Genomic DNA, 24,798 nt, shown 5'->3' with positions numbered 1-24,798 from the left:
GAGGTGGTCCTGTCTGATGAGGTGATCCTGTCTGATGAGGTGATCCTGTCTGATGAGGTGGTCCTGTCTGATGAGGTGGTCCTGTCTGATGAGGTGGTCCTGTCTGATGAGGAGGTCCTGTCTGATGAGGTGATCCTGTCTGATGAGGTGATCCTGTCTGATGAGGTGATCCTGTCTGATGGCAGGTGGTCCTGTCTGATGAGGTGGTCCTGTCTGATGAGGTGATCCTGTCTGATGAGGTGATCCTGTCTCATGAGGTGATCCTGTCTGATGAGGTGGTCCTGTCTGATGAGGTGGTCCTGTCTCATGAGGTGATCCTGTCTGATGAGGTGATCCTGTCTGATGAGGTGGTCCTGTCTGATGGCAGGTGGTCCTGTCTGATGAGGTGGTCCTGTCTGATGAGGTGATCCTGTCTGATGAGGTGATCCTGTCTCATGAGGTGATCCTGTCTGATGAGGTGGTCCTGTCTGATGAGGTGGTCCTGTCTGATGAGGTGGTCCTGTCTGATGGCTGGTGGTCCTGTCTGATGAGGTGGTCCTGTCTGATGAGGTGGTCCTGTCTGATGAGGTGATCCTGTCTGATGGCTGGTGGTCCTGTCTGATGAGGTGGTCCTGTCTGATGAGGTGGTCCTGTCTGATGAGGTGGTCCTGTGTGATGAGGTGGTCCTGTCTGATGGCTGGTGGTCCTGTCTGATGAGGTGGTCCTGTCTGATGGCAGGTGGTCCTGTCTGATGAGGTGGTCCTGTCTGATGAGGTGGTCCTGTCTGATGGCAGGTGGTCCTGTCTGATGAGGTGGTCCTGTCTGATGAGGTGGTCCTGTCTGATGGCAGGTGGTCCTGTCTGATGAGGTGGTCCTGTCTGATGGCAGGTGGTCCTGTCTGATGAGGTGATCCTGTCTGATGAGGTGGTCCTGTCTGATTGCTGGTGGTCCTTTCCCATGAGGTGGTCCTCTCTGATGAGGCGGTCATTTCCTGTGTGATGGCAGGTGGACTGTGTGATGGAGCCCTTCTGTGTGATGTCAGGTGGACTGTGTGATGCAGCCCTTCTGTGTGATGGCAGGTGGCCTGTGTGATGGAGCCCTTCTGTGTGATGGCAGGTGGACTGTGTGATGGAGCCCTTCTGTGTGATGGCAGGTGGCCTGTGTGATGGAGCCCTTCTGTGTGATGGCAGGTGGACTGTGTGATGGAGCCCTTCTGTGTGATGGCAGGTGGACTGTGTGATGGAGCCCTTCTGTGTGATGGCAGTGGACTGTGTGATGGAGCCCTCTGTGTGATGGCAGGTGGACTGTGTGATGAAGCCCCTCTGTGTGATGACAGGTGGACTGTGTGATGGAGGCCTTCTGTGTGATGGCAGGTGGACTGTGTGATGGAGGCCTTCTGTGTGATGGCAGGTGGACTGTGTGATGGAGCCCTTCTGTTGATGCCAGGTGGACTGTGTGATGCAGCCCTTCTGTGTGATGGCAGGTGGACTGTGTGATGGAGCCCTTCTGTGTGATGGCATGTGGACTGTGTGATGGAGCCCTTCTGTGTGATGGCAGGTGGACTGTGTGATGGAGCCCTTCTGTTGATGCCAGGTGGACTGTTTGATGGAGCCCTTCTGTGTGATGACAGGTGGACTGTGTGATGGAGGCCTTGTATGTGATGGCTGGTGGACTGTGTGATGGAGCCATCTGTGTGATGGCAGGTGGACTGTGTTATGAAGGCCTTCTGTGTGATGGCAGGTGGACTGTGTGATGGAGGCCTTCTGTGTGATGACAGGTGGTCTGTGTGATGCAGCCCTTCTGTGTGAGGACAGGTGGACTGTGTGATGGAGCCCTTCTGTGTGACGGCAGGTGGACTGTGTGACGGAGCCCTTCTGTGTGACGGCAGGTGGACTGTGTAATGGAGCCCTTCTGTGTGAGGGCAGGTGGACTGTGTGATGGGGCCCTTCTGTGTGACAACAGGTGGACTGTGTGATGGAGACCTTCTGTGTGACGACAGGTGGACTGTGTGATGGAGCCCTTCTGTGTGATGATAGGTGGACTGTTTGATGGAGCCCTTCTGTGTGATGACAGGTGGACTGTGTGATGCAGCCCTTCTGTGTGATGGCAGGTGGACTGTGTGATGGAGCCCTTCTGTGTGATGGCAGGTGGACTGTGTGATGGAGCCCTTCTGTGTGATGGCAGTGGACTGTGTGATGGAGCCCTCTGTGTGATGGCAGGTGGACTGTGTGATGGAGCCCTTCTGTTGATGCCAGGTGGACTGTGTGATGCAGCCCTTCTGTGTGATGGCAGGTGGACTGTGTGATGGAGCCCTTCTGTGTGATGGCATGTGGACTGTGTGATGGAGCCCTTCTGTGTGATGGCAGGTGGACTGTGTGATGGAGCCCTTCTGTTGATGCCAGGTGGACTGTGTGATGGAGCCCTTCTGTGTGATGACAGGTGGACTGTGTGATGGAGGCCTTGTATGTGATGGCTGGTGGACTGTGTGATGGAGCCATCTGTGTGATGGCAGGTGGACTGTGTTATGAAGGCCTTCTGTGTGATGGCAGGTGGACTGTGTGATGGAGGCCTTCTGTGTGATGACAGGTGGACTGTGTGATGCAGCCCTTCTGTGTGAGGACAGGTGGACTGTGTGATGGAGCCCTTCTGTGTGACGGCAGGTGGACTGTGTGACGGAGCCCTTCTGTGTGACGGCAGGTGGACTGTGTAATGGAGCCCTTCTGTGTGAGGGCAGGTGGACTGTGTGATGGGGCCCTTCTGTGTGACGACAGGTGGACTGTGTGATGGAGACCTTCTGTGTGACGACAGGTGGACTGTGTGATGGAGCCCTTCTGTGTGATGATAGGTGGACTGTTTGATGGAGCCCTTCTGTGTGATGACAGGTGGACTGTGTGATGCAGCCCTTCTGTGTGATGGCAGGTGGACTGTGTGATGGAGGCCTTCTGTGTGATGGCAGGTGGACTGTGTGATGGAGGCCTTCTGTGTGATGGCAGGTGGACTGTGTGATGGAGCCCTTCTGTCTGATGGCAGGTGGACTGTGTGATGGAGCCCTTCTGTGTGATGGCATGTGGACTGTGTGATGGAGCCCTTCTGTGTGATGGCAGGTGGACTGTGTGATGGAGCCCTTCTGTTGATGCCAGGTGGACTGTGTGATCGAGCCCTTCTGTGTGATGACAGGTGGACTGTGTGATGGAGGCCTTCTATGTGATGGCTGGTGGACGGTGTGATGGAGCCATCTGTGTGATGGCAGGTGGACTGTGTTATGAAGGCCTTCTGTGTGATGGCAGGTGGACTGTGTGATGCAGCCCTTCTGTGTGATGACAGGTGGACTGTGTGATGGAGCCCTTCTGTGTGACGGCAGGTGGACTGTGTGATGGAGCCCTTCTGTGTGACGGCAGGTGGACTGTGTGATGGAGCCCTTCTGTGTGATGATAGGTGGACTGTTTGATGGAGCCCTTCTGTGTGATGACAGGTGGACTGTGTGATGCAGCCCTTCTGTGTGATGGCAGTGGACTGTGTAATGGAGCCCTTCTGTGTGAGGGCAGGTGGACTGTGTGATGGGGCCCTCTGTGTGACGACAGGTGGACTGTGTGATGGAGACCTTCTGTGTGACGACAGGTGGACTGTGTGATGGAGCCCTTCTGTGTGATGATAGGTGGACTGTTTGATGGAGCCCTTCTGTGTGATGACAGGTGGACTGTGTGATGCAGCCCTTCTGTGTGATGGCAGGTGGACTGTGTGATGGACTCCTTCTGTGTGATGACAGGTGGACTGTGTGATGGAGCCCTTCTGTGTGACGGCAGGTGGACTGTGTGATGGAGTCTTTCTGTGTGATGGCAGGTGGACTGTGTGATGGAGGCCTTCTGTGTGATGGCAGGTGGCCTGTGTGATGGAGCTCTTCTGTGTGATGACAGGTGGACTGTGTGATGGAGCCCTTCTGTGTGATGACAGGTGGACTGTGTGATGGAGGCCTTCTGTGTGATGGCAGGTGGACTGTGTGATGCAGCCCTTCTGTGTGATGGCAGGTGGCCTGTGTGATGCAGCCCTTCTGTGTGATGGCAGGTGGACTGTGTGATGGAGGCCTTCTGTGTGACGGCAGGTGGACTGTGTGATGGAGCCCTTCTGTGTGATGACAGGTGGTCTGTGTGATGGAGCCCTTCTGTGTGATGTCGAGTGGACTGTGTGATGGAGCCCTTCTGTGTGATGGCAGGTGGTCTGTGTGATGGAGCCCTTCTGTGTGATGTCGAGTGGACTGTGTGATGGAGCCCTTCTGTGTGATGGCAGGTGGACTGTGTGATGGAGCCCTTCTGTGTGATGTCGAGTGGACTGTGTGATGGAGCCCTTCTGTGTGACGGCAGGTGGACTGTGTGATGGAGCCCTTCTGTGTGATGGCAGGTGGACTGTGTGATGGAGCCCTTCTGTGTGATGTCGAGTGGACTGTGTGATGGAGCCCTTCTGTGTGATGGCAGGTGGACTGTGTGATGGAGCCCTTCTGTGTGATGGCAGGTGGACTGTGTGATGGAGCCCTTCTGTGTGATGATAGGTGGACTGTGTGATGGAGCCCTTCTGTGTGATGGCAGGTGGACTGTGTGATGGAGGCCTTCTGTGTGATGGCAGGTGGCCTGTGTGATGGAGCCCTTCTGTGTGATGGCAGGTGGACTGTGTGATGGAGCCCTTCTGTGTGATGACAGGGGGACTGTGTGATGGAGCCCTTCTGTGTGATGGCAGGTGGACTGTGTGATGGAGCCCTTCTGTGTGATGGCAGGTGGACTGTGTGATGGGCGCCCTTATGTGTAATGGTAGAGGAGCGCTGTCCTCATGTTTATGTCCTGCTTGGACCTTTCCCTCCTGTCAGCCACTCTCTTCAGTGAGGGTGGAGCAGCCTGGTCGCAGTACTGAGTCGCCCTACCTCAGAAGGGTGCAGAGTCGCAGCAGGCGTCTTTTAGGCCTGTGGCCTCTCGGGCAGGGTTGTCTGCTGAAGGTGACCATGTGAACAGGGTGGCCCCCACGTGCTGGACAGGTGACAACCGTGCTGTACCCAGCACTGTGGCATAGTGGGCAGGTACCTTCTCCCCCACATGCTGGACCCGTGACCTCTGTGGTTCCCCAAATGTGTGTAGTATGTGCTTCCTTCAGACACACATGTGGCCCAGTGCTCCCGAGGCTGGTGAGGCCCTGCTGTCTCCAGGCTGGGGATGTGAGGTGCTTTCCCCTCAGTGCTGAAGGGGCTCTGCAGGAGGGGCAGGGCCTGGGGAGGGGAGTGGCCTCAGAAGGAGTGGGCGGGGCCTGGGGAGGGGATGGGCGGGGCCTCGGGAGGGAGGGGCACTGGGAAGCCTGGTCTCCAGGAGGACCTCAGAGCCAGTCTGGGCATAGCCAGGGGAGGAGGGCGGACTCTTCTCAGGGAGGCCCTGGAGTACCGGAGCGCCGGCCCGCGGTGTCCTGGGTGTCTGGGGACCGCGGACTCGGAGGGTGGGGCTGGAGCAGGGGTGGGGGGGCCGGGAGGGCGGGCCGGGCCGAGCGCCTGGGCCCTGGCTCTGAGCTCCAGGCAGGGCTCAGGATCCGGGGGTGCCTGTGAGAAGGACGAGGGCCGCGTGGCTGGCAGCCAGCTGGTATCACGGGTGCATACCACCACGCCAGCTGGTATCACGGGTGCATACCACCACGCCGGCTGATATCACGGGTGCACACCACCACGCCGGCTGTTATCACGGGTGCATACCACCACGTCCGTGATATCACGGGTGCACACCACCACGCCGGCTGGTATCACGGGTGCATACCACCACGCCGGCTGGTATCACGGGTGCACACCACCACGCCGGCTGGTATCACGGGTGCATACCACCACGCCGGCTGGTATCACGGGTGCATACCACCACGCCGGCTGATATCACGGGTGCACACCACCACGTCCGTGATATCACGGGTGCATACCACCACGCCGGCTGGTATCACGGGTGCATACCACCACGCCGGCTGATATCACGGGTGCACACCACCACGTCCGTGATATCACGGGTGCATACCACCACGTCCGTGATATCACGGGTGCATACCACCACGTCCGTGATATCACGGGTGTACACCACCACGTCCGTGATATCACAGGTGTACACCACCACGTCGGTGATATCACAGGTGCACACCACCACGTCCGTGATATCACAGGTGCACACCACCACGTCCGTGATATCACAGGTGCACACCACCACGTCGGTGATATCACAGGTGCACACCACCACGTCCGTGATATCACAGGTGTACACCACCACGTCCGTGATATCACAGGTGTACACCACCACGTCGGTGATATCACAGGTGTACACCACCACGTCCGTGATATCACAGGTGTACACCACCACGTCCGTGATATCACAGGTGTACACCACCACGTCCGTGATATCACAGGTGTACACCACCACGTCCGTGATATCACAGGTGCACACCACCACGTCCGTGATATCACAGGTGCACACCACCACGTCCGTGATATCACAGGTGCACACCACCACGTCCGTGATATCACAGGTGCACACCACCACGTCGGTGATATCACAGGTGTATACACCACGTCCGTGATATCACAGATGTACACCACCACGTCGGTGATATCACAGGTGTACACCACCACGTCGGTGATATCACAGGTGTACACCACCACGTCCGTGATATCACAGGTGCACACCACCACGTCGGTGATATCACAGGTGCACACCACCACGTCCGTGATATCACAGGTGTATACACCACCACGTCCGTGGTATCACAGGTGTATACACCACCACGTCGGTGATATCACAGGTGTATACACCACCACGTCCGTGATATCACAGGTGTACACCACCACGTCCGTGATATCACAGGTGTACACCACCACGTCGGTGATATCACAGGTGTACACCACCACGTCCGTGATATCACAGGTGCGCACCACCACGTCCGTGATATCACAGGTGCGCACCACCACGTCCGTGATATCACAGGTGCGCACCACCACGTCCGTGATATCACAGGTGCACACCACCACGTCCGTGATATCACAGGTGCACACCACCACGTCCGTGATATCACAGGTGCGCACCACCACGTCCGTGATATCACAGGTGTACACCACCACGTCCGTGATATCACAGGTGTACACCACCACGTCCGTGATATCACAGGTGCATATCACCACGCCCAGCTCTTATGGTTCTCAAAATCACTTTTTATTTCTCTTGAGTTTCAAAATCACTTTTATTTACTTTCATAAATTATCTCTTAGTTATTTACATTTATCTAGTAAGATGTTACTGTTTTATAATTTCAAAGCCTTCTATTGCTGTAAAGATACTTTTGTGTATTTGTTGCAGTTTTCCTTCTGTAATAAAGTTACCTAGGGAAGTGGTGCCGTAGCTCAAGGGGTAGGGTGGTAGCTTTGAGCTGAAGAGCTCAGGGACTGTGCCCAGGCTCAGAGTTCAATCCCCACAACCAAAAATAAAGAAATCTTGCCGGGAGTTTGGTCTAGTGGTAGGGTGCTTGGCTAGCATGCACGAAGACCCAGGTTCAGTTCCTTGGTACCATATACGTAGGAAAAAGTAAGTCACATGTGGTGCTGAGGCTCAAGTGGTAGAGCTTTAGCCCTGAGAAATCCCAAAGACAGTGCTCAGGCCCTGAGATCAAGCCCATGACAAGAAAGAAAAAAACAAAAAAAAAAACAACTTAGGTGTCTATTGATTTTTCCTTTTGTGAATCCTTTTATCTTCTCCAAACCTGGAAGGCTCTTCCCTCCAGAGATTTTATGTGCTCATTTTTACTTGTTCTTGAATGTTTCCTCTGCTTAATTCTCTGTAATCCACCTGGAGTTTTATGGTGGAAGGTAGTCATCCATCAGTTTGTTCTTCTTTCACACCTAACCAGCAGGTCCTTTCAGGGTCTATAAATAGTACTCTCTCCTTGCCTGTGGAATACAGCACAGCATACTCGTGCATGAGGCAGGACCTGCCATCTCTTACAAACATCTGGCTATTCTTGGAGACTTATTTTCCCCCATTGTAACAAAACTGTATTATTCAGAGTAGAGATAAAGTATTTTCCCCATGAGCAGAAAAGCTCAGCCTTTTCTGTCTGATCTCTCCCCTCACTCCTCTGTCCAGATTCCCAGGCTGGGACCACCTGGCCTGCGGGGGCTTCCTGGAGGCCCAGAGGGACCTCGATAACTGCACTTACCTGTCAGCCTGTGGGGAGCTGGTGTTGGCTCAGCAGGCATGGACCTGAGCAAGGACAGAGCTGAAGTAGGCCTGAGGACATGGGGTGGGGGATGAATGCCTGTCCTCCCTGGCTTGTCACCCCTACCACCAGGCCCGTGACGTCAGAGGCTCCCTGCTGGAGGAGAGCTTGGTCCATTCTAGTGTCCTCATGTTTGCAGGGAGCCCTATGCCGTGTGTAGACACTGCCTAGAGGAGACCATTGCAATGTCCCCTCTCCAGTGCCCTACCTGTGTGGGCTTCCTCTGCCCTTGTCACAAATGTAACAGCTTCAGACAGCATTGGTCACCTGACAGCACCCCAGCCTGGGATGGGCTCCTCCCTTGTGGAGGTGGCAAACAAGTCATGTGACTTGTTACAATATTCAGCTCCTGACCCCTGGACTGAAGTTCATACTTCTTGTTCTTCTGTGGTTTTCCTAACACACACACGCGCACATTGCAGTAGCTGGCTACGTGCTCACTGAGACATCCAGCAGGGAGGGTGTTAGTTTTGTACAGAACAACTGAGGTACATGTCATAGAAATGTACACTACTTCTTTTTTAAAAAATAGTACTGGGATTAGAACTCAGGGCCTCATGCTTCCAGCTCTGTACTCTGCTGCTGATTTATGCTTCTAGACATTTTCTTTGGTTCTGGCTATTTTGAGATTGACTCTTACTTTTTGTCTCTATTTCTACCTTCTCAGCCTCTAGTAGCCACCACTGCTCCACTTTCTGTCTCTGAGTTCTATGGCTCCAGGTACCTCATTCATAGTAATACCTTGCTTTGTAGAATGTCCTCAGGGTTTGCCTGTGTTCCTTCTTTTCAAGGCTGAGTAAAATGCTGTCTTAGGTGTATGACACAGTTGGTTTATCCACTTACCTGTTGGTAGACACTGGGGTGCCCTCTACCTCTGGGCTGTTGGGACTGTTCTGCCAGAAACATGGGTGTACACATCTCTTTGACACCTTGCTTCCAATTCTTGGGGTGTATACCCAGAAGCAGATTGGTGTCCAAGAAAATACCACCAAACCAAAATTTCATGGAGCTTTGCCCTGACTTCTCTGTGGGTGGAAGAGCAGCAGCTGAACAAGCAGTAGGAGTGGATCCGAGGCCCTCCGCTCCAGTCCCCCACCAACACAAATGCACTGTATATATGGGTGTGTACATATGTATTCATATAGGTTCAAGTGTGTGTGCACTCCACACTGGATATCTGCGTGTATCCATTCATCTGCACTGTTCTTAGGGCGTGAGCTGCTATGGACCTGTCCTCCTCCATCCCAGACCCTTTACAGAAGCAAGCACAGTGCTGGCTTTTGTGTTTTGTTTGTTGTTCTTTGGAGATAGAGTTTCGGGGAGCTTTCTGCCTTGGTTGGCTTTGAATCATGGTCCTCGGGACCTGAGCCTTCTGAGTACCTAGACTTTCAGGCATAAACCACTGGCTTCTCAGTATATTTTTATTTGATAGCGGAACAGTGTACTCGTTTGGATAGACAGTCTCGAGTCTCCAGTCCAGGCATGAACGTTCTGCCCCGAGAGCGCAGAAGAATTCCTAGCAGAGTGTGACAGAGCCTCAAGGGGTCATCACCCAAGTCAGCGGGAGCGTTCCCCAGCCAGACACCTGGTCTTTTGAGAATGAGAGGACAGTGGACAGGGAGGCTCGTAGAGACGGGAGGTCATTCCTCACCCTTGCAGAGCCAATCATGAGGCGAGCAGAAGGCTGACATGGCTGTCAGAGGAGGCCCGGGGACCAAACCCCAAATCCTCCCCAAATCCTGGGTTTCAGCACCAGGATGTAGAAAGTGAGAGACAAGCAACTGATACGGGCTCAAGGCTTTATTGGAGGACAGATCTGCCGCCGCTCCAAGCAGGAGTGCAGGCAACTGCAGTGCACGGGTGTGAGTGGAATTTAAACACAATCCTGGGGGCAGTCACGTGGGCCACATTGCATGTACCATGGGAATTCAGAGGGTAGAGTCAGTTCCAAGAAGAAGGTGTTCTGACAGTGTGCCACGGGCTACAGGAATTGAGGGAGAGCCTTGTTTTGAGAAGGGAGTGTAATGAGACTTACGGCTGGGGCAGGAATTTGTACGTCATACTGGGAAAGCTACACAGCATTTGGGAAATAGAAACTTAACAGATTTTTGTAAAGAGTGGGGATTTAATTGGCATGCTGACTCTGAGACCTTAATCCTGTGCCTCACTCATGTAAGACATCCTGGCTTTAAAACGGTGCTCAGTCTCCTATTCCTAAAGAAGCCAAGAATTTTCTGGGGCTAGCAAGCCCCTGTGTGGGGACACTGCGTGGGATATTGGGAGAGTGGCACTCCAACAGGGCTGGGGGAGTCGGCAGTACCTCTGTGCCCACCCCAGCTCAGCCAGAGGCTTGTGGCTGAGGTGTCCCCAGGGTGTTTGCTCACGTGCCCTCTCTTACCCAGACCTGCTTTCCTTCCAGGCTTGCTGGAAGATGTAGCAGAGCAGCAGCCAAGTGACAGCGGCCAGGACTTTGGTGTGAACGCTCCGCCTCTGTGGTCCCTCTGGCCACCCAGCCTCACCATGTCAAAGAAGGGGGCGGGCAGCCGGGCCAAGGGGGACAAGGCCGAGACTCTTGCTGCACTGCAGGCTGCCAACGAGGAGCTGCGAGCCAAGCTCACGGACATCCAGATCGAGCTGCAGCAGGAGAAGACCAAGGTGGGCCCACCCTCAACAACACCTTCCCAGTGTCCTCCCCGAGGTGGACCAAGGCCCCTGTGTCCTCCACCCCTAACACCTTCCGGGTGCCCTGCCCCAAGCCAAGAGGTCTGCTGCTTGAGGCCACATAGCCAGGTCTCTGCAGAGGTGCCACATTCTTGGCCTTCCAACTCCAAAGATGCTAGATTTAGGCTAGAGCAGTTGAGGGTGATTTGAGACTCCTGGGAGCAGAGGCCATGATGGTAACCCCACATTCAGGGTGACCACCCAGAGAGTCCCTGCACTTGACAGGACTTCTGTAGGGTATGCGCAGCAGGCCCTGAGGCTCCATCACGAATCAGTGGCAGATCCTCACAAGGTATTCGACCTGCGCTAACACAGGAAACCGCGAGCGTGGGTGTGCTGCTCCAGGGTTATTGCATCTGGTAATGCTGGTGCAGGCCCAGTAGCCCCTGAGGGCAGGTTTCGGGAGGGATCCAGAGGGATGCCTCTTCTGTTGTGGTCCTGGCATCCTGGGGAGACCGAGCCCTTCCCCTGAATCACACTTGGCTGGGACCCTTGCTCTGCCTTCATGCCCAGGTTCTAATGTCTCCAGAAGGACCAACCACTTCTCTGCTCTTGTTGTCTCTTTGGGCCATCTGGTCAGTGTTTTTCTGTAGACTTCATGGAGCGACTTTATGTCACTGCTGTGAATTTTGAAAGGGAAAATGCACCCTCTTCCTGGAGGACTGTGTGCTCCTGTGCTTGTTCAGGTCAGCCTTGTGTTGTACGTGTGTCAGCCTCTTGCTGTAGGCCTGTCAGGCCTGCTATTCACTGGGGTTGTGAGCGTGGGGTCAAGTTCCTCCTCTCCCTGTCCCCATCTCTCCCTGCTCCGTCTCGCCCTACTCGTGTCTTTGCAGCTGTCTCTCTGCAGCCCTGCCTGGTTTTCCATGTTTCCCACACATAAAGAGACAAAATACTCCCAGGGACTCTGGTAGGGCTTGCAAGTCTGTGACCTTCCCATAATTCTGTAGCGTGACCCGCAGTGAGCAAGCACTTGCCTGTGTCCAGGACACTGTAGCTGCTTTGTTTCGAGGTGGTCACCTGAATGTGAGGCTCACTAATAGGTCGTGACCTGATTCAGGCAACTCACCCTCCATCTCCCAGGATTCAATAATGTAGCTCAGGAATGGCCAGAACCACATGGAAAGTCCCAGAACTGCAAATGCATGCAGAGGCATGGCACAACTGTGGTAGCCCTCCACTGGTCTCAGGTGGAAAAGCAGACACCTCAGACCTGGGTGAGGAGGGCGCTGACCCTGCCCTGTAGGTGACATGATAGCAGGCACAGGGCCTGAAGGATGCAGTGGTTCGCTCAAGGGCAAATATTCAGATATGTGTACAAATGTGCAGAGAGCATCGATTTCAGCTCTGCTGCTCACATGGACAGAACTGGCAGCAGCCTAATTGTCTGGGCTTAGAACATGTGAAGGAAATCAAGCCTGCCTACCAGAAGGCCACTCTGTGTACACTGCAGGAATTCGGGGGTGGGGGTGTTTACTGTCAGGGAGGCGATAGTCACAGCGACTGTGCTGGGGAGATTGTCACCCGAGTGACAACTCTACAAGTTGTTTCCTTTTGAGAAAACAGTCTTTGCCTGGACCAGGATCAGGAGACCATTCCCTATTTCATTCCAGGAGTTCTATCATTTTACCTTTCCCATGTTCAAAATCCCCTCAAGTTGACTTTTGTGCATGATGGAGTGGCATCCAAGCTCTGTTCAGGTATGGGACTGGCTTGCATACACTCTGCAGTGTGTGCTTTCCTACTGGGTGAGAGCGTGCCGTGGGCACCTGTTTGGCTCCATACTTGACGCCTCCTGTATGACGCCCTTGGTCAAATGACTCTGAGCCCTGGTATGCTTGGGTCAGTGCAGAAGCAACCTGGGCCAGGCCAAAGCTCAGTCCTTTTGTTTCTTCTCCTTGCCTCTGTAATCACCATCAGAACATATCTAGACTAGAGCTGTGTGACTCCCGCCCAGTCAAGCCTGGATCAGCCATGGTCAGCTGGCTCAGGGTGTGTGCGAAATAGCAAGGTGGCTGTTTCAGGCAGAGGGCAGCAGAGGATGGTTCTCAGGGGTAGCTGTGGGTAGAGGCCATGCCACTGTTTGGTTTCCTTTGTCCAGAACCTGAACTAATTCTTACTCTCTGTCAGGTTGTGGTCATGTCGTGTGCATTCTTTCACTTTTTTTTTTTTTTTTTTGCCAGTCTGGGCTTGAGTCCAGGGCTTGAGTCCAGGGCTTGAGCACTGTCCTTGGGTTTTCTCAAGACTAGGGCTCTACCACTTGAGCCTCAGCACTACCTCTGGCCTTTTTTCCATGGATGTGGTACCGAGGAATCGAACCTGGGTCTTCATGCATGCCAGGCAAGCACGCTACCACTAGCCACACTCTTGGTTCCTCACTTTGTTTTTTTAATTAGTATCAGTTTCTTTGTATTTCCATTCACATTTTGAATTCATGTTTTGAATTCATCTGTCAGGTTCTACTTTTGTGGAAAGCCTCCTTAGATTGTACTGCTGACTCTAGGTTACGCCAAGGGAAACTGACTTGTTTGTAATCAATGGTCTTTACATTTATAACTGGAGTAGTCTTGTATTTTTGAAGCTGAGGGGGGAATTCTGCCCCCTGCTCAGGTGTGCCTACTGGGGATTCTACCCTTCAGGTGTGGCTGCTGGGGACTCTGCCCCCTGCTCAGCTGTGCCTGCTGGGGACTCTGACCACCCCGGTCTCACCTGTGTTTCAGGTCAGCCGAGTAGAGCGAGAGAAGAGCCAGGAGCTGAGGCAGGTTCGTGAGCACGAGCAGCGGAAGCACGCCGTCCTGGTCACCGAGCTCAAGACCAAGCTGCACGAGGAGAAGATGAAGGAGCTGCAGGCCGTGCGGGAGACGCTGCTCAGGCAGCACGAGGCCGAGCTGCTCAGGGTCATCAAGATCAAGGACAACGAGAACCAGCGGCTGCAGGCCCTGCTAGGCACCCTGCGAGACGGGGCACCCGACAAAGTCAAGACCGTGCTTCTGTGCGAGGCCAAGGAGGAGGCAAAGAAGGGCTTTGAGGTGGAGAAAGTGAAGATGCAGCAGGAGATTTCAGAGCTCAAGGGAGCCAAGAAGCAGGTGGAGGAGGCTCTGACCATGGTGATCCAGGCTGACAAGCTGAAGGCCGCGGAGATCAGGAGTGTGTACCACTTGCACCAGGAGGAGATCACGCGCATCAAGAAGGAATGTGAGCGGGAAATCCGCAGGCTGGTACGTGGCTCTGTCATTGCTCTTCTCCCTGCACACCCACCTCGTGCCCTGTCGCCCCTTCTTCTCCTTGCACAACCATCCTGTACCCCTCACCATCTCCCACACACCAGCCCTGAATCCCAACACTCCTATTTCTCTCACACTCACCCTGCACCCCCTCACCATCTCTTCTTCCCACACTTCCATCCTGCACCCTTGGTTCTGAGAACTCGAGAAGCCTCAGGGGCAGTCATCTTTCTAGCCCACTTCCCAGTTCTTTGGGGTTTCCATAGGGACCGCCAGGCTGCACCAGCATGTGAACTTCCCAGCAGGATGCAAGAATTCTCTGGCTCTGGGGCCGGGAGTTTGGCCTAGCGGTTAAAGTGCTTGCCTAGCATGCATGAAGACCCGGGTTTGATTCCTCGGTACCACATACATAGAAAAAAGCCGGAAGTGGTGCTGAGGCTCAAGTGGTAGAGCTCTAGCCTTGAGGAAAGTCCAAGGACAGTGCTCAGGCCCTGAGCTCAAGACCAGGACTGGCAAAAAAAAAAAAAAAGAATTCTCTGGCTCTGTGAAGTCAAGATGAACACGTGGTACCCCTGTATTCCACACCTGGGAGAACCCTTCCCTCTTTTCCAGAGTGCCCCCTACTGTCACCGCCCCCCACCACCTTTAGTAACCCTCCGGTCACGCAGGGTGGGTAGAGCAGTGCCAGACCTTCTGGGAAGGACAGGACTCCCCAGTTCCCGGGAGCCTTTGGTTTATCTAGAAGGGATTTAATGTGGAACAGATGAGAGCCCTATTTCTTAGCACCTCCCTCAGGATCCTCGGAACCAGAGACCTGCAGCTCCTCAACTGCGGACGGCACCTCCCTCCTCCTGTACCCCTGTGTCTTCGCAGCCTCCCTCTAAATGATAACTAGCCAGGTCTCCACAAGAACAGATGGTGTGTCCAGAAGAGGTTTCTGGGAGAGCTGGCAAAGGCCACGGCAGCTGACAGGCGGCCACAGGGTCTGGCCACGGGGGTTCCTAGGCCCAGAGGGCCGGCATACGCCACTGTCAGCACCGGGCCAGCACAGCCGCAGGGATCGAATGTCTAGACCGCTGTTAGCAGTGGCCAGCCGCATGCTGAGGACAGCACTGTAGAAACAGGTCTGCCCCACAGCCAGCGCTCAGCACGCAGAGCCTGGCAGGGAGGTAGAGAGGATCCATGCAGGCCCCCATCGTGTGTTAAATAGGTGTGGACATTGCTCTTGCTACAAGTCTTTCCTTCTGCTGGCTCGTTTTATCTGGAGTTACTATTATTTTGATTTAGTTTTCTGAGTGCTATATTACTAATTCACCCCAGAATTTCTGATGGAAGAGCAAACCTCTGCTCAACAGTGCATTTACCTTTGGGGTCATCATCTCTTCCCGTCCCCACCCAAGCTGCCACTCAGCCACTCGCCTGACCCCCTTCCGGCCCCCAGCATCTCACCTGTGCAGTCACAACTTAGGACCTGGCCATGCCACTGATACCAGAGCTTCTCCCTGGATTCCCTGATCCTCAGATCTGCTTCCTGAGCAGCGGTCTTAGCAGCCAGCCTCCAATTCTAAGTTTAGGGTTCTTTCCTAAGAGATTGGTTCTTGGTAGCTGTTTCCCAGGTTTCCCAGCTGTTTCCTCCTCTTCATCTTCTTCCTCTTCTTTTTTTCTTCTCCTCCTCCTCCTCCTCTTCCACTTCCTCCTCTTTCTCTTCCTCCTTCTCTTTCTTCTTCCTCCTCCTCCTTCCTTCTTCATTTTAAAAATTATTTTTATTTATTTGTTGTCAGTCATGGTGCTTGAACTCAGGGCCTGGGTGTTATCTGAGCTCTTTTGCTTAAGGCTGGCATTCTACCACTTTGAGCCACAGTGCTACTTCAGGCTTTCTGGTAGTTAATTGGAGATAAGAGTCTCATGGACTTTCTTACCTGGGCTGGCTTTGAGCTGTGATTCTCCAATCTCAGCCTCCTGGATCGCTAGGATTACAGATGTCAGCCGCCAGCACCCAGCTTGCTTATTATTTTTTTTTTTTTTTGCCAGTTCTGGGCTTGAGCTCAGGGCCTGAGCACTGTCCTTGGACTTTCTCAAGGCTAGAGCTCTACCACTTGAGCCTCAGCACACTTCCAGCTTTTTTGTATGTATGTGGTACCACGGAATCAAACCCGGGTCTTCACGCATGCTAGGCAAGCACTTTAACCACTAGGCCAAACCCCCGGCCCTTGCTTATTATTTTTAAAATAAAATTTTATTATTAAGGTATTATATGAAGAGGTTACTGTTTTCACAATTCAGATAATGCATATATTTCTTTTCTGGACAATATCACCCCTTCCTTTGTTTTCCCCAAGTTTCTCACTCCTGTCTCTGCCTACAAATTATATTGTTATTTTGTACAGGGTCTTCTGAATATTATGATTGCATTTGTTCACCCTTCCCTCTTCCTTTTCTGCACCCTTTGCTTTGCCCCCCTCCAAAGAAAAAGCAAAAGCAAAAATACCGCCACCATCGGCATTACCATTTCTTAGAAATTGTTTCAGCTTCGTAAGTGTTCAGAGGAGTAACTCCTTTGTGTTCCCCTCCCAAGATGGTCTTCCTGGGTCTGGCTGTGTGCTTGGTGCCTAGAGTCCTGTATAGGTTATCATGTCCGGTTATCTTTTAGATCTCAGAGTTGCTTATTACTAACACTAACCAAACCATTCGTTGTATCCATTTCTGGACACTGGTATTTACTAGGTGATTCCAGGGCAAGGCCAGGCTTGGAACCCCTGTTCTCATCTAGCAGTGCCCTGACTGCCTTCCTCTGGTTTCCAGACCTTCCCTGTAACTGGGAGCAGGGAAGGGTGGCAGGAGGGTGATGGCTGAGGACTTTGAGTAGCAACCCTTGGGCTCTAGTAAGATGTGACTCTGGCTCCTGGAGAGATGCAGCCATGAACTGACAACGTCCGCTTTCTTTTGGTTGAAGCAGATTTGTGGTCGTGAGGGGATGGAGGGACCATGAGGTCAGTAAAGTTTTGTTTTCATGGCTGCTTTGCCTCACTGACTGCCAGTGCAGCCTCTTGGAGCAGCACTCGAAGCCCCGGTCCTGGACGTCAGCAGTAGAGTTCTTTGATCCCATTCCACTCATAGTGTGCCCAGGTTTTGTAATCAGGGATAAGTGGACATTGCATCTCTCCATTGTAAGCCAACTTGAGCAGAAGGCTGATGTGATCACCCATCTAACCTTACACAGCAAGCGAAGCAACAGGGGCCGCTCTGTGACCTGAAAGTGTTTCCTTAACACGAGAGAGCTCATCTTGCTTTGCTTGCTGTATTGATATTAAGCTGTTAGAATGAACACTTAAGCCATGAGGTTAGATGTTGTTCTTGTGGAACGGGCTTCAGTGTTCTTGTTTACTAGTTAATGTAGTAATAAAACATATGGTTTATTATCTTGAAGTAGTTGTACAAAGGGGTTTCAGTCCAACATGTTAGCTTGTGAGTGCAGGGCATCATGATCACTCACCTTTCCATCCCCATCTCTCCCTGCACCCCTGTCTATCCCCTGGCTCCATTTTTACACATGTACATTGAATATTGGGACTAGATTTGTCCATCCTTCTTCTCTCCATCCATGCAAACCCCGCCCAACCGAAAACCTATGTTCCAGCTTCCTGGTGTTCGTTTTGTTAAATTGTAAGTTTGTGGGCCGAGAGTGTGGCCTAGTGGTAGAGTGCTTGCCTAGCATGCATGAAGACCGGGTTCGATTCCTCAGCACCACATACACAGAAAAAGCCAGAAGTGGTTCTGTGGCTCAAGTGGTAGAGCTCTAGTCTTGAGAAAGCCCAAGGACAGTGCCCAGGCCCTGAGTTCTAGGCCCAGGACTGGAAAAAAAAAAGTGTAAGTTTGTTTTTTCAAAGGAGTTACAGCATTGGAGCCCTCCCTGCATATCTGTGCTTTAGTTAATATGTTTGTGTATACATGCATATGACTCTGTGTTTGTTCAAGTGTATATGGAAATATACATGTGAGGATGCCTGACTTGTTCCTCTCCACACACATTGTTTACAAGCATCCTAAGGCATCCTCACTCTGCCTCCCCTGCTTCAGGCAGGCCCACCTCGGGCCACACACAAGCCCGGGGCAGCCCAGCCGAGTGCTCAGGGTGTGCTGGCAACTTCATCCAGAAGAGCCTTCTGCTGCCATTGGTAGGTTGGGCACAAGGCACACTGCCCTTTAGGGATGGAGGGGAAGCACCTCACTGTCACCAGCCTGGCCAGTCTATGCAGGCTCTGGGCAGGACGGACATGTTAGGTGGCATCTGACTGCCGGTGCCTCACTCTGACAACCTTGGCTGGCAGCAAGGTTTTACCTAAGCCCACAGTGCAGCTTGTGGCCACACCACAGCCTCTTCTTGAGCCACAGAAGACCCATCATGGCTTCCTGTGGTCAAGCGTGGGTGAGACAGGGCTCCCGCTGCTCTGCCTAGTATACAGTAGGAATCAAGAGCTAGGAGGCAAGCAGCACATACTCATGTCTCTGTGAACGCATAGTACATTATAGATGGAGGCACTGTGTTGGTGACCTAGGCTGGCATACAGAAGCATGCCCAGCCTGAGCCCTGGGAGGAGGGAGCCCTAGCTGGTTCCCGCCCAGGGCGTGCTGGCAAGCCCAGATGGTCCATGACTAGGCATTTAGCACAGCCTGCAATGTGGGTGCCTGGCTCGCCTGAGATGTCTGCTTCTGCTTCTGTCCCAGAGCATGAGATTCGGGCAGGGCTGCAGCCAGGGAGGCCCCCTCCTGCTGCCACTCTGCCCGTTTCTATGGTGACCGCAGATCTGTACCCTGCTCGCACGTGTGATTGTGTTCTGTTCTCCTTGTAGATGGAGGAGATAAAATTTAAAGACAGAGCAGTCTTCGTGCTGGAGAGAGAGTTAGGGGTACAAGCCGGGCATGCCCAGAGACTGCAGCTCCAGAAAGACGCTCTAGATGAGCAGCTTTCCCAGGCCAAAGAGGCTGAGAGGCACCCGGGCAGCCCCAGACGAGAACTTCCTTATGCAAGCGGTGCAGGAGACGCCTCAGACCACTCGGGAAGCCCTGTAAGCACCCCCAGGCCTCAAGCGGTCAGCCCCGAGCCCTGGTCACACAGCACCCTGTGGCTGCACAGCCCCGCATGCATTTCCCTGGGAGCTCTGCCCCAGTGCCCTGTTCTAGCTTGGCTTATCTGGCCCAGGCTGAAAAGTGCAGACAGGCCGTTTAACCTTTCTCACCACTAGACCCCACCGTGGTCCCAGGCTGCCGAGGGTCCTAGCACTTGCTGGTCATGGCTGCCTGTAGCTGCTGGAAAGGATGAGCTCGGAGCATGTGCTGCTTCCATCCCCATGTGCACGGCGCTGGCTCCCCCGGGCCCACGTCTCTGGCTTGGCCCCTCGTGTGGTTGTCTCTGACACTCATCACCTTCCCTGCTTTCCTTGTGCCATGTCACTTCATGCCAGTCTGCACTCAGCTGCCAATGCTGCTGCTTTGCTCAGGGCAGCCAGCAGCCTCATGGCTGTAAGTCCATCCATTTCATTCTGTGCCTCATTCAGATTCCTCTCTGGTGGTCTACTGTGTCCTAGGGACTCTCGGTGTCACCCCTCTGGGCCTTCAGTCCCTTAGCCTCTCCTGCACCCATTGAATGAGGGACTCTTCCTGGATGTCCTTTTGTTTAATTTAAGGACAAAATTTAGAGCCGAGGCAGTCTTGGGCCAGTGAGAGAGCAAGAACAGAACAGGCAGCAGCATTTGTGATCACACTGCAAACAGTGCAGCTGAGCCAGAGCCAGCCCTTCCTATGCCGTGCTGTGTGAAATGCCGCATGAGCTCCAGGGGGCCAAGCCTGGGTTTACCAGCCTCCCCCAGTGTCAGGTGCAGCTCCCATGGTTCCCGAGTGGCCTTTTAGAAACTCAGCTTCAGCGAGCAACTTCTTGGAAGAGCAGCTTGAGAAAGTCAGCACCCAGCCTTTTCTGTGTTCATCTGGCGTGGCAGGGCAGCCTCCAGGAAGGCATGCCGCTGGTCCTCACCGGCGCTCACACACGCACACTCCCGCCCTGCGCCTTCGCATCCTTTGACATTTCTGCTTCCGTTCTGTCCCCGTCATGCAGTGTGCTGTGCATGGGCTCCAGGCGAGGGGCCTCCACCAGGACGGGCCATGCCACCAGCAGCCACTTGGGCGCCAAGGCAGTCACCATCTACAAGTGTCTTGGTTTCCATAGTTGGGGTTTGCACAGGTTGATGGGCCTGTGTCTGAGAACAGTTATTTGCAGTTGATTTTTGTTTTAGGAACAGCAGTTGGACGAAAAGGATGCCCGGCGCTTCCAACTTAAAATTGCAGAGCTGAGTGCCATCATTCGTAAACTGGAGGACCGCAATGCCTTGCTGTCAGAAGAGAGGAATGAGCTGGTGAGTGGCGGGTGGAGATGTTGGGCTCTCAGTAAAGCCCTCCTGTCGGGAGCAGCCGGGGGCCAGACACCCCCTCCCCCGCCGCATGCTGGTTGGATGATGCATGCACTGTGCCACTGGGGCAAAAAGAGCCCAGATTCTTCACCTTGATGTAGGAAAACACGGGTCTCCACGGAGTTACCAAGACTTCCAGTGACCTGAGCTCCCAGAAGATGAGGGAACAGCTCAGAGTAGCCAGGTTTATTTTCTTTTACAACAGCTCCTGTGATAACGCACCAGCCTTCCTCCCTGTCTACAGACAGAAAATGACTCATGCTCCAGGCGCTGCTAATTCACCTGGCCAGGTGCAGGGTAGCAGCCATGGCCTCTGCCTGCAGCCCTGCCAAGCTTTACTCTGCACATACAGTTGACCCGTGGGTTCAGGCAATTGTGTGTATGTTCTGAGACAGAATATGGCCCAGAGTTTCCTGGGTAGCCCTGGCTGTCCTCAAATTCAAAAATCTTCCTGCCTCTACCTCGTAAGTACCAGGTGAACAACCTCAAGCATGAGCCACCATACCTGGCTGAAAAAATTAAATATTACATCTGTACTAGGTACACACAAGCGTTTATTTTTGTCTTTGTTCCATAAACAATGTCACACTTTGAACTAGGTACTGTGCACAGTCAGATGTCCCCAAGCACTCAGGAGATACAAAGTCTACTCTGCTTTACAGCAGGGGCTTGAGCACCGGACCTGCGGAGGCCTGGGTGTGTTCCGGACGGGATCTCTGTGGGCGCAGGCCTTGTCTTGTTCTTCCTTTCTTACTGATGGGGCACAGGCCTTCAATCTGCTCAGTTTGCTGGCTCTGTATGGAGGCTTTATCAGTTTTCTGCATATAAAGAAACTCACATTATACAACTAATGTTTCTTTCAGTTGAAACGTTTAAGAGAAGCTGAAAGTCAGTATAAGCCATTGCTGGAGAAAAACAAACGCCTCACTCGGAAAAACGATGACTTGTCTCACACTTTACGACGCATAGAAAGCAAGCTGAAGTTTGTCACCCAGGAGAACGTGGAAATGGTAAGTGCTGGGCAGGTCAGCGGTCCGGAGCCTGGTCTGCCGTGCCAAGAACAGCCATGCCATCCGCTTCTCCATGTGATCGCATGATGTAACAAGCCACCCACCGGCTGGGTTCAGGCATCTGGGCCTTAAGCTCAAGGTCTGGTCTCTTGTGGGTTTGCGGGCAAGGAGCAAGGACAGCCAGCTTCTAGGAGCAAGGCCTCAGGTGAGGACAACCATGAGAAGGTAGAAACTAGTGTCCTCACAGGGTACGTGAGAGGTGAAGGCCCCTAAGTAGTCTGCACACCCTCCCCCCTGCCCACTAGCACTTGGGTAAGAGAATTACTGGCTCTGAAAATCCCAGGGAAGGTAACCTAAGCCCCAGCACCCCAGTAAGAGAGACAGGAGGGAGAGGGCCTGGCCTGGAGCACTGACAGGGAGGAGGGACAGCAGAGCTGGTGCTGTTTGCCTGGGCCTCAGACCCTGAGACCCCAAAGGCCAATGGACAAGTTTTAGATCAAATTTCAGGAGGGACAGGGGCAGTGCACCCTGAGTTCCCTGTCCCCATGGATGCCCTCCGCCCCCTGCCCCTCACACCTGAGCTGAATAGCAGTGAGTCTGAACAACCATGGAAAATGAAACATAATGGGCACAGGTGGCTTGTTCTCAGGGTGTAGCTATACCCCTGTGTGGCCAGGCTATCGGTGCCCACAGCTGGTGTGGCTGGCAGGGCGAGGACCTTCCCAGCACTCCATCCATTTGAGCCCCGTCACTGTTGGCGTTTCAGAGGCAGAGAGTTGGGACCACCCGGAGGCCAAGCTCCTTAAACGACCTTGATCAAAGTCAAGACGAAAGAGAGATTGACTTCCTGAAGCTCCAGATCCTGGAGCAGCAGAGCCTCATCGATGAGCTTTCCAAGGTGATGCCGGCTCTGCGCCCTCGGCCCTCTGGGCTTCAAGGTGGACATGGGTGGGAAAGGAAGGCGTCAGAGGCTATCTTAGGCTGGCTCCCCCAAGCCCACGGTGGTCAGTGCCCCAGGGATGTCTCCTTAAGCAGGTCTCTGCCCCCATGGCTCTCTCCTGACACCCAAGGACTCCCAGGCCAGTGACACCACCTCTGTTAGTAACAGACCATCATAGTCCAGGTAGCTTAGGACCACACCTTCTGTTCTTTCACAGTTCTAGAGCTACAAGTCTAAAAGTAAGGTGTGGGTGGGCTCTGGAGGAGGGTCTTTTCTCTCCCTTGGGCAGCCTGGGAAAGAAGCAGCGTCTCCTGAAATTCTAGTCTTTATCTCTGCCATTGGTGACTTTTTCCTCTGCTGTCTCATGGAGGCCTTGGGCTTAGGACCCACTTTAACCCAGAATGATCTCATCTCAACAGCCCTTACTTCATGGCACCCGCAAAGACCCTTTGTTCAAATCAGGGCCCATCCACAGGTTCTGAGCCGTAGATATGTTTCTAGGGCCAGGTCATCGTGTAGCTCATCCCTGTGCCATAGCCTGTGGCCCTTGTAACGCAGCTCAAGTTTGCACATTGCACTTCTGAAACTCTCCAGTCACCCTGGTGAGGGCTCCTTTGCCCCTTGTGGGGTCCTAGTTGAGTCCATGCTGAGGTCATTTGATAATAAGTCTCCCTTGGCTATTCTGTGTCCTTTAGAAAAGAGCAGCATGGCAGTGGTATTCTCCCCGCCCCCCAGTCCTGGAAATGACTAACCAGGACCCCTGTGGAAGCCTTGCCTGGCCCTGTCTGAATTTGGGCTCCTTCCTCACTCAGCCATGTGTATAATCGGGGATTATACACATACATTATTTCAGTTTCTTAAAGGCCTCTTTCTCCTGCTCAGAGTGAGGAAGGCCCATCCTTCCTGGATAGGTGCTCAGCTGGCCCTCTTTACATGACCTAAGAAAGAAGGAAAGACTATTGGTGCAGAATCCCGTTTTTGGGCAGTGGGTGCATGGCCCCGAGGATTCTGTATGTGACTTGTTTCTGCAGGTAGGGAGCAGAATTAGGGCTACTTCAGGACTCTGCCAGCCCCTTAGGTCCAGGACTGCCTGGTCAGGTCCATGATGTGTTATTTTCTCTTCCTAGACTCTGGAGACTGCCGGCTATGTGAAGAGTGTGTTAGTAAGTGCTGACCAATGTCTCTCCTTTCTGGATGCTGGCCTGGCCCTCCGGGGGTCTGTAGCTCTGTTCTGGGCAGGTGCTTCCTCTGAGCCTGGGTGGTGGCACGAGTTGGGAGTTACCACAGTGTTCCCTGACCAAGGCTTCGCTGTGGTTCAGGCCAGACAGGAGCAGTGCCCAGATGATGTGCTTCTTGAAGGGTTAGGTGGCTGCCTCCAGTGGGCGCTCTCTCCCCTGTGGACTCTACTAGGCAGCAGGGATGGGTGGTGGTCACCTGACTCGTAAAAGACAAGGCAGTCTTGTTTGTCCCTGCAGTGAACCACTGTGCCCACAGCGACTCAGGAACTCAGTGTGTCCTGAGCGCAAGGAGCTTGGGCCATGTCCTCACCCATCTGTCCACACACGCCGCACAGAGCCCACCAGCATGACTCACCTGCCTCAGGTGGAGAGGAGCCGAGCTCCCTCCTAACCTATGCTTCCGTCACAGCAATGATCTGCCCGCCTGAGCCACCCGTGCCCCCAGATGAGAGGCGGAAACACTGTCTCTGTGTCTCACAGACGAGCTGGCCAGCCACTTACACAATTTCTTCCACTGGTATTTTCAGGAGCGTGACAAGCTGTTAAGATATCGAAAACAAAGGAAGAAAATGGCGAAACTCCCCAAGGTAAAGGAGAAATCGTTGACGCCCACACCGTAAAATGAATTTTTAAGCCAGGTGTTAGTGGCTCACACCTGTAATTCCAATTACTCATGAGGCTGAGATCTGAGGATCTTGGTTCAAAGCCAGCCTGGGCAGGGAAGTCTGAAACTCTTATCTCCAATTAACTACCAGAAGTTGTGGCTCAAGTGATGGAGTGCTAGCCTTGAGTAAAAGGGACAGTGCCCAGGCCCTTAGTTCAAGCCCCACGGTCGATACAAGAAACCCAGTTTCTACAAGCTGCTTTACAAAGAAGAATCTCTCTTCCTCTGCAACGAAAAAGAAAACAATTTCAGGGCTTTTCAAAATGGTTACTACAAATTAACCAAAATTTGGCCAT

At 53.4% G+C, this 24,798-nt stretch overlaps 1 protein-coding gene across 13 annotated transcripts in view; it reads left to right on the top strand.

The window, feature by feature from the left end:
- Positions 1-10,673: 10,673 nt before the first annotated feature.
- Positions 10,674-24,798, top strand: part of Jakmip3 (Janus kinase and microtubule interacting protein 3) — a 34,908-nt gene continuing 20,783 nt past the window's right edge. For 3 of the 13 annotated variants that reach the window (XM_090345600.1, XM_090345599.1, XM_090345597.1), the window contains exons 1-7: positions 10,676-10,902; positions 13,686-14,183; positions 20,483-20,596; positions 21,514-21,660; positions 22,427-22,558; positions 23,728-23,763; positions 24,366-24,425. In XM_090345600.1, coding sequence (XP_090201726.1) covers positions 10,768-10,902; positions 13,686-14,183; positions 20,483-20,596; positions 21,514-21,660; positions 22,427-22,558; positions 23,728-23,763; positions 24,366-24,425 — 1,122 coding nt within the window. In that variant the 5' untranslated portion in view covers positions 10,676-10,767. Of the gene's footprint in view, positions 10,903-13,685; positions 14,184-19,039; positions 19,256-20,476; positions 20,597-21,513; positions 21,661-22,426; positions 22,559-23,727; positions 23,764-24,365; positions 24,426-24,798 lie in introns of all 13 variants that reach the window. The other 10 variants (XM_090345589.1, XM_090345587.1, XM_090345593.1 and 7 more) reach the window with 6 other exon arrangements.

Source organism: Megascapheus bottae, chromosome 15, assembly GCF_031878675.1.
Source record: "Megascapheus bottae isolate mThoBot1 chromosome 15, mThoBot2.hap1, whole genome shotgun sequence".
Lineage (NCBI taxonomy): Eukaryota > Metazoa > Chordata > Mammalia > Rodentia > Geomyidae > Megascapheus > Megascapheus bottae.
This window is presented reverse-complemented; position numbering and strand designations above follow the sequence as displayed.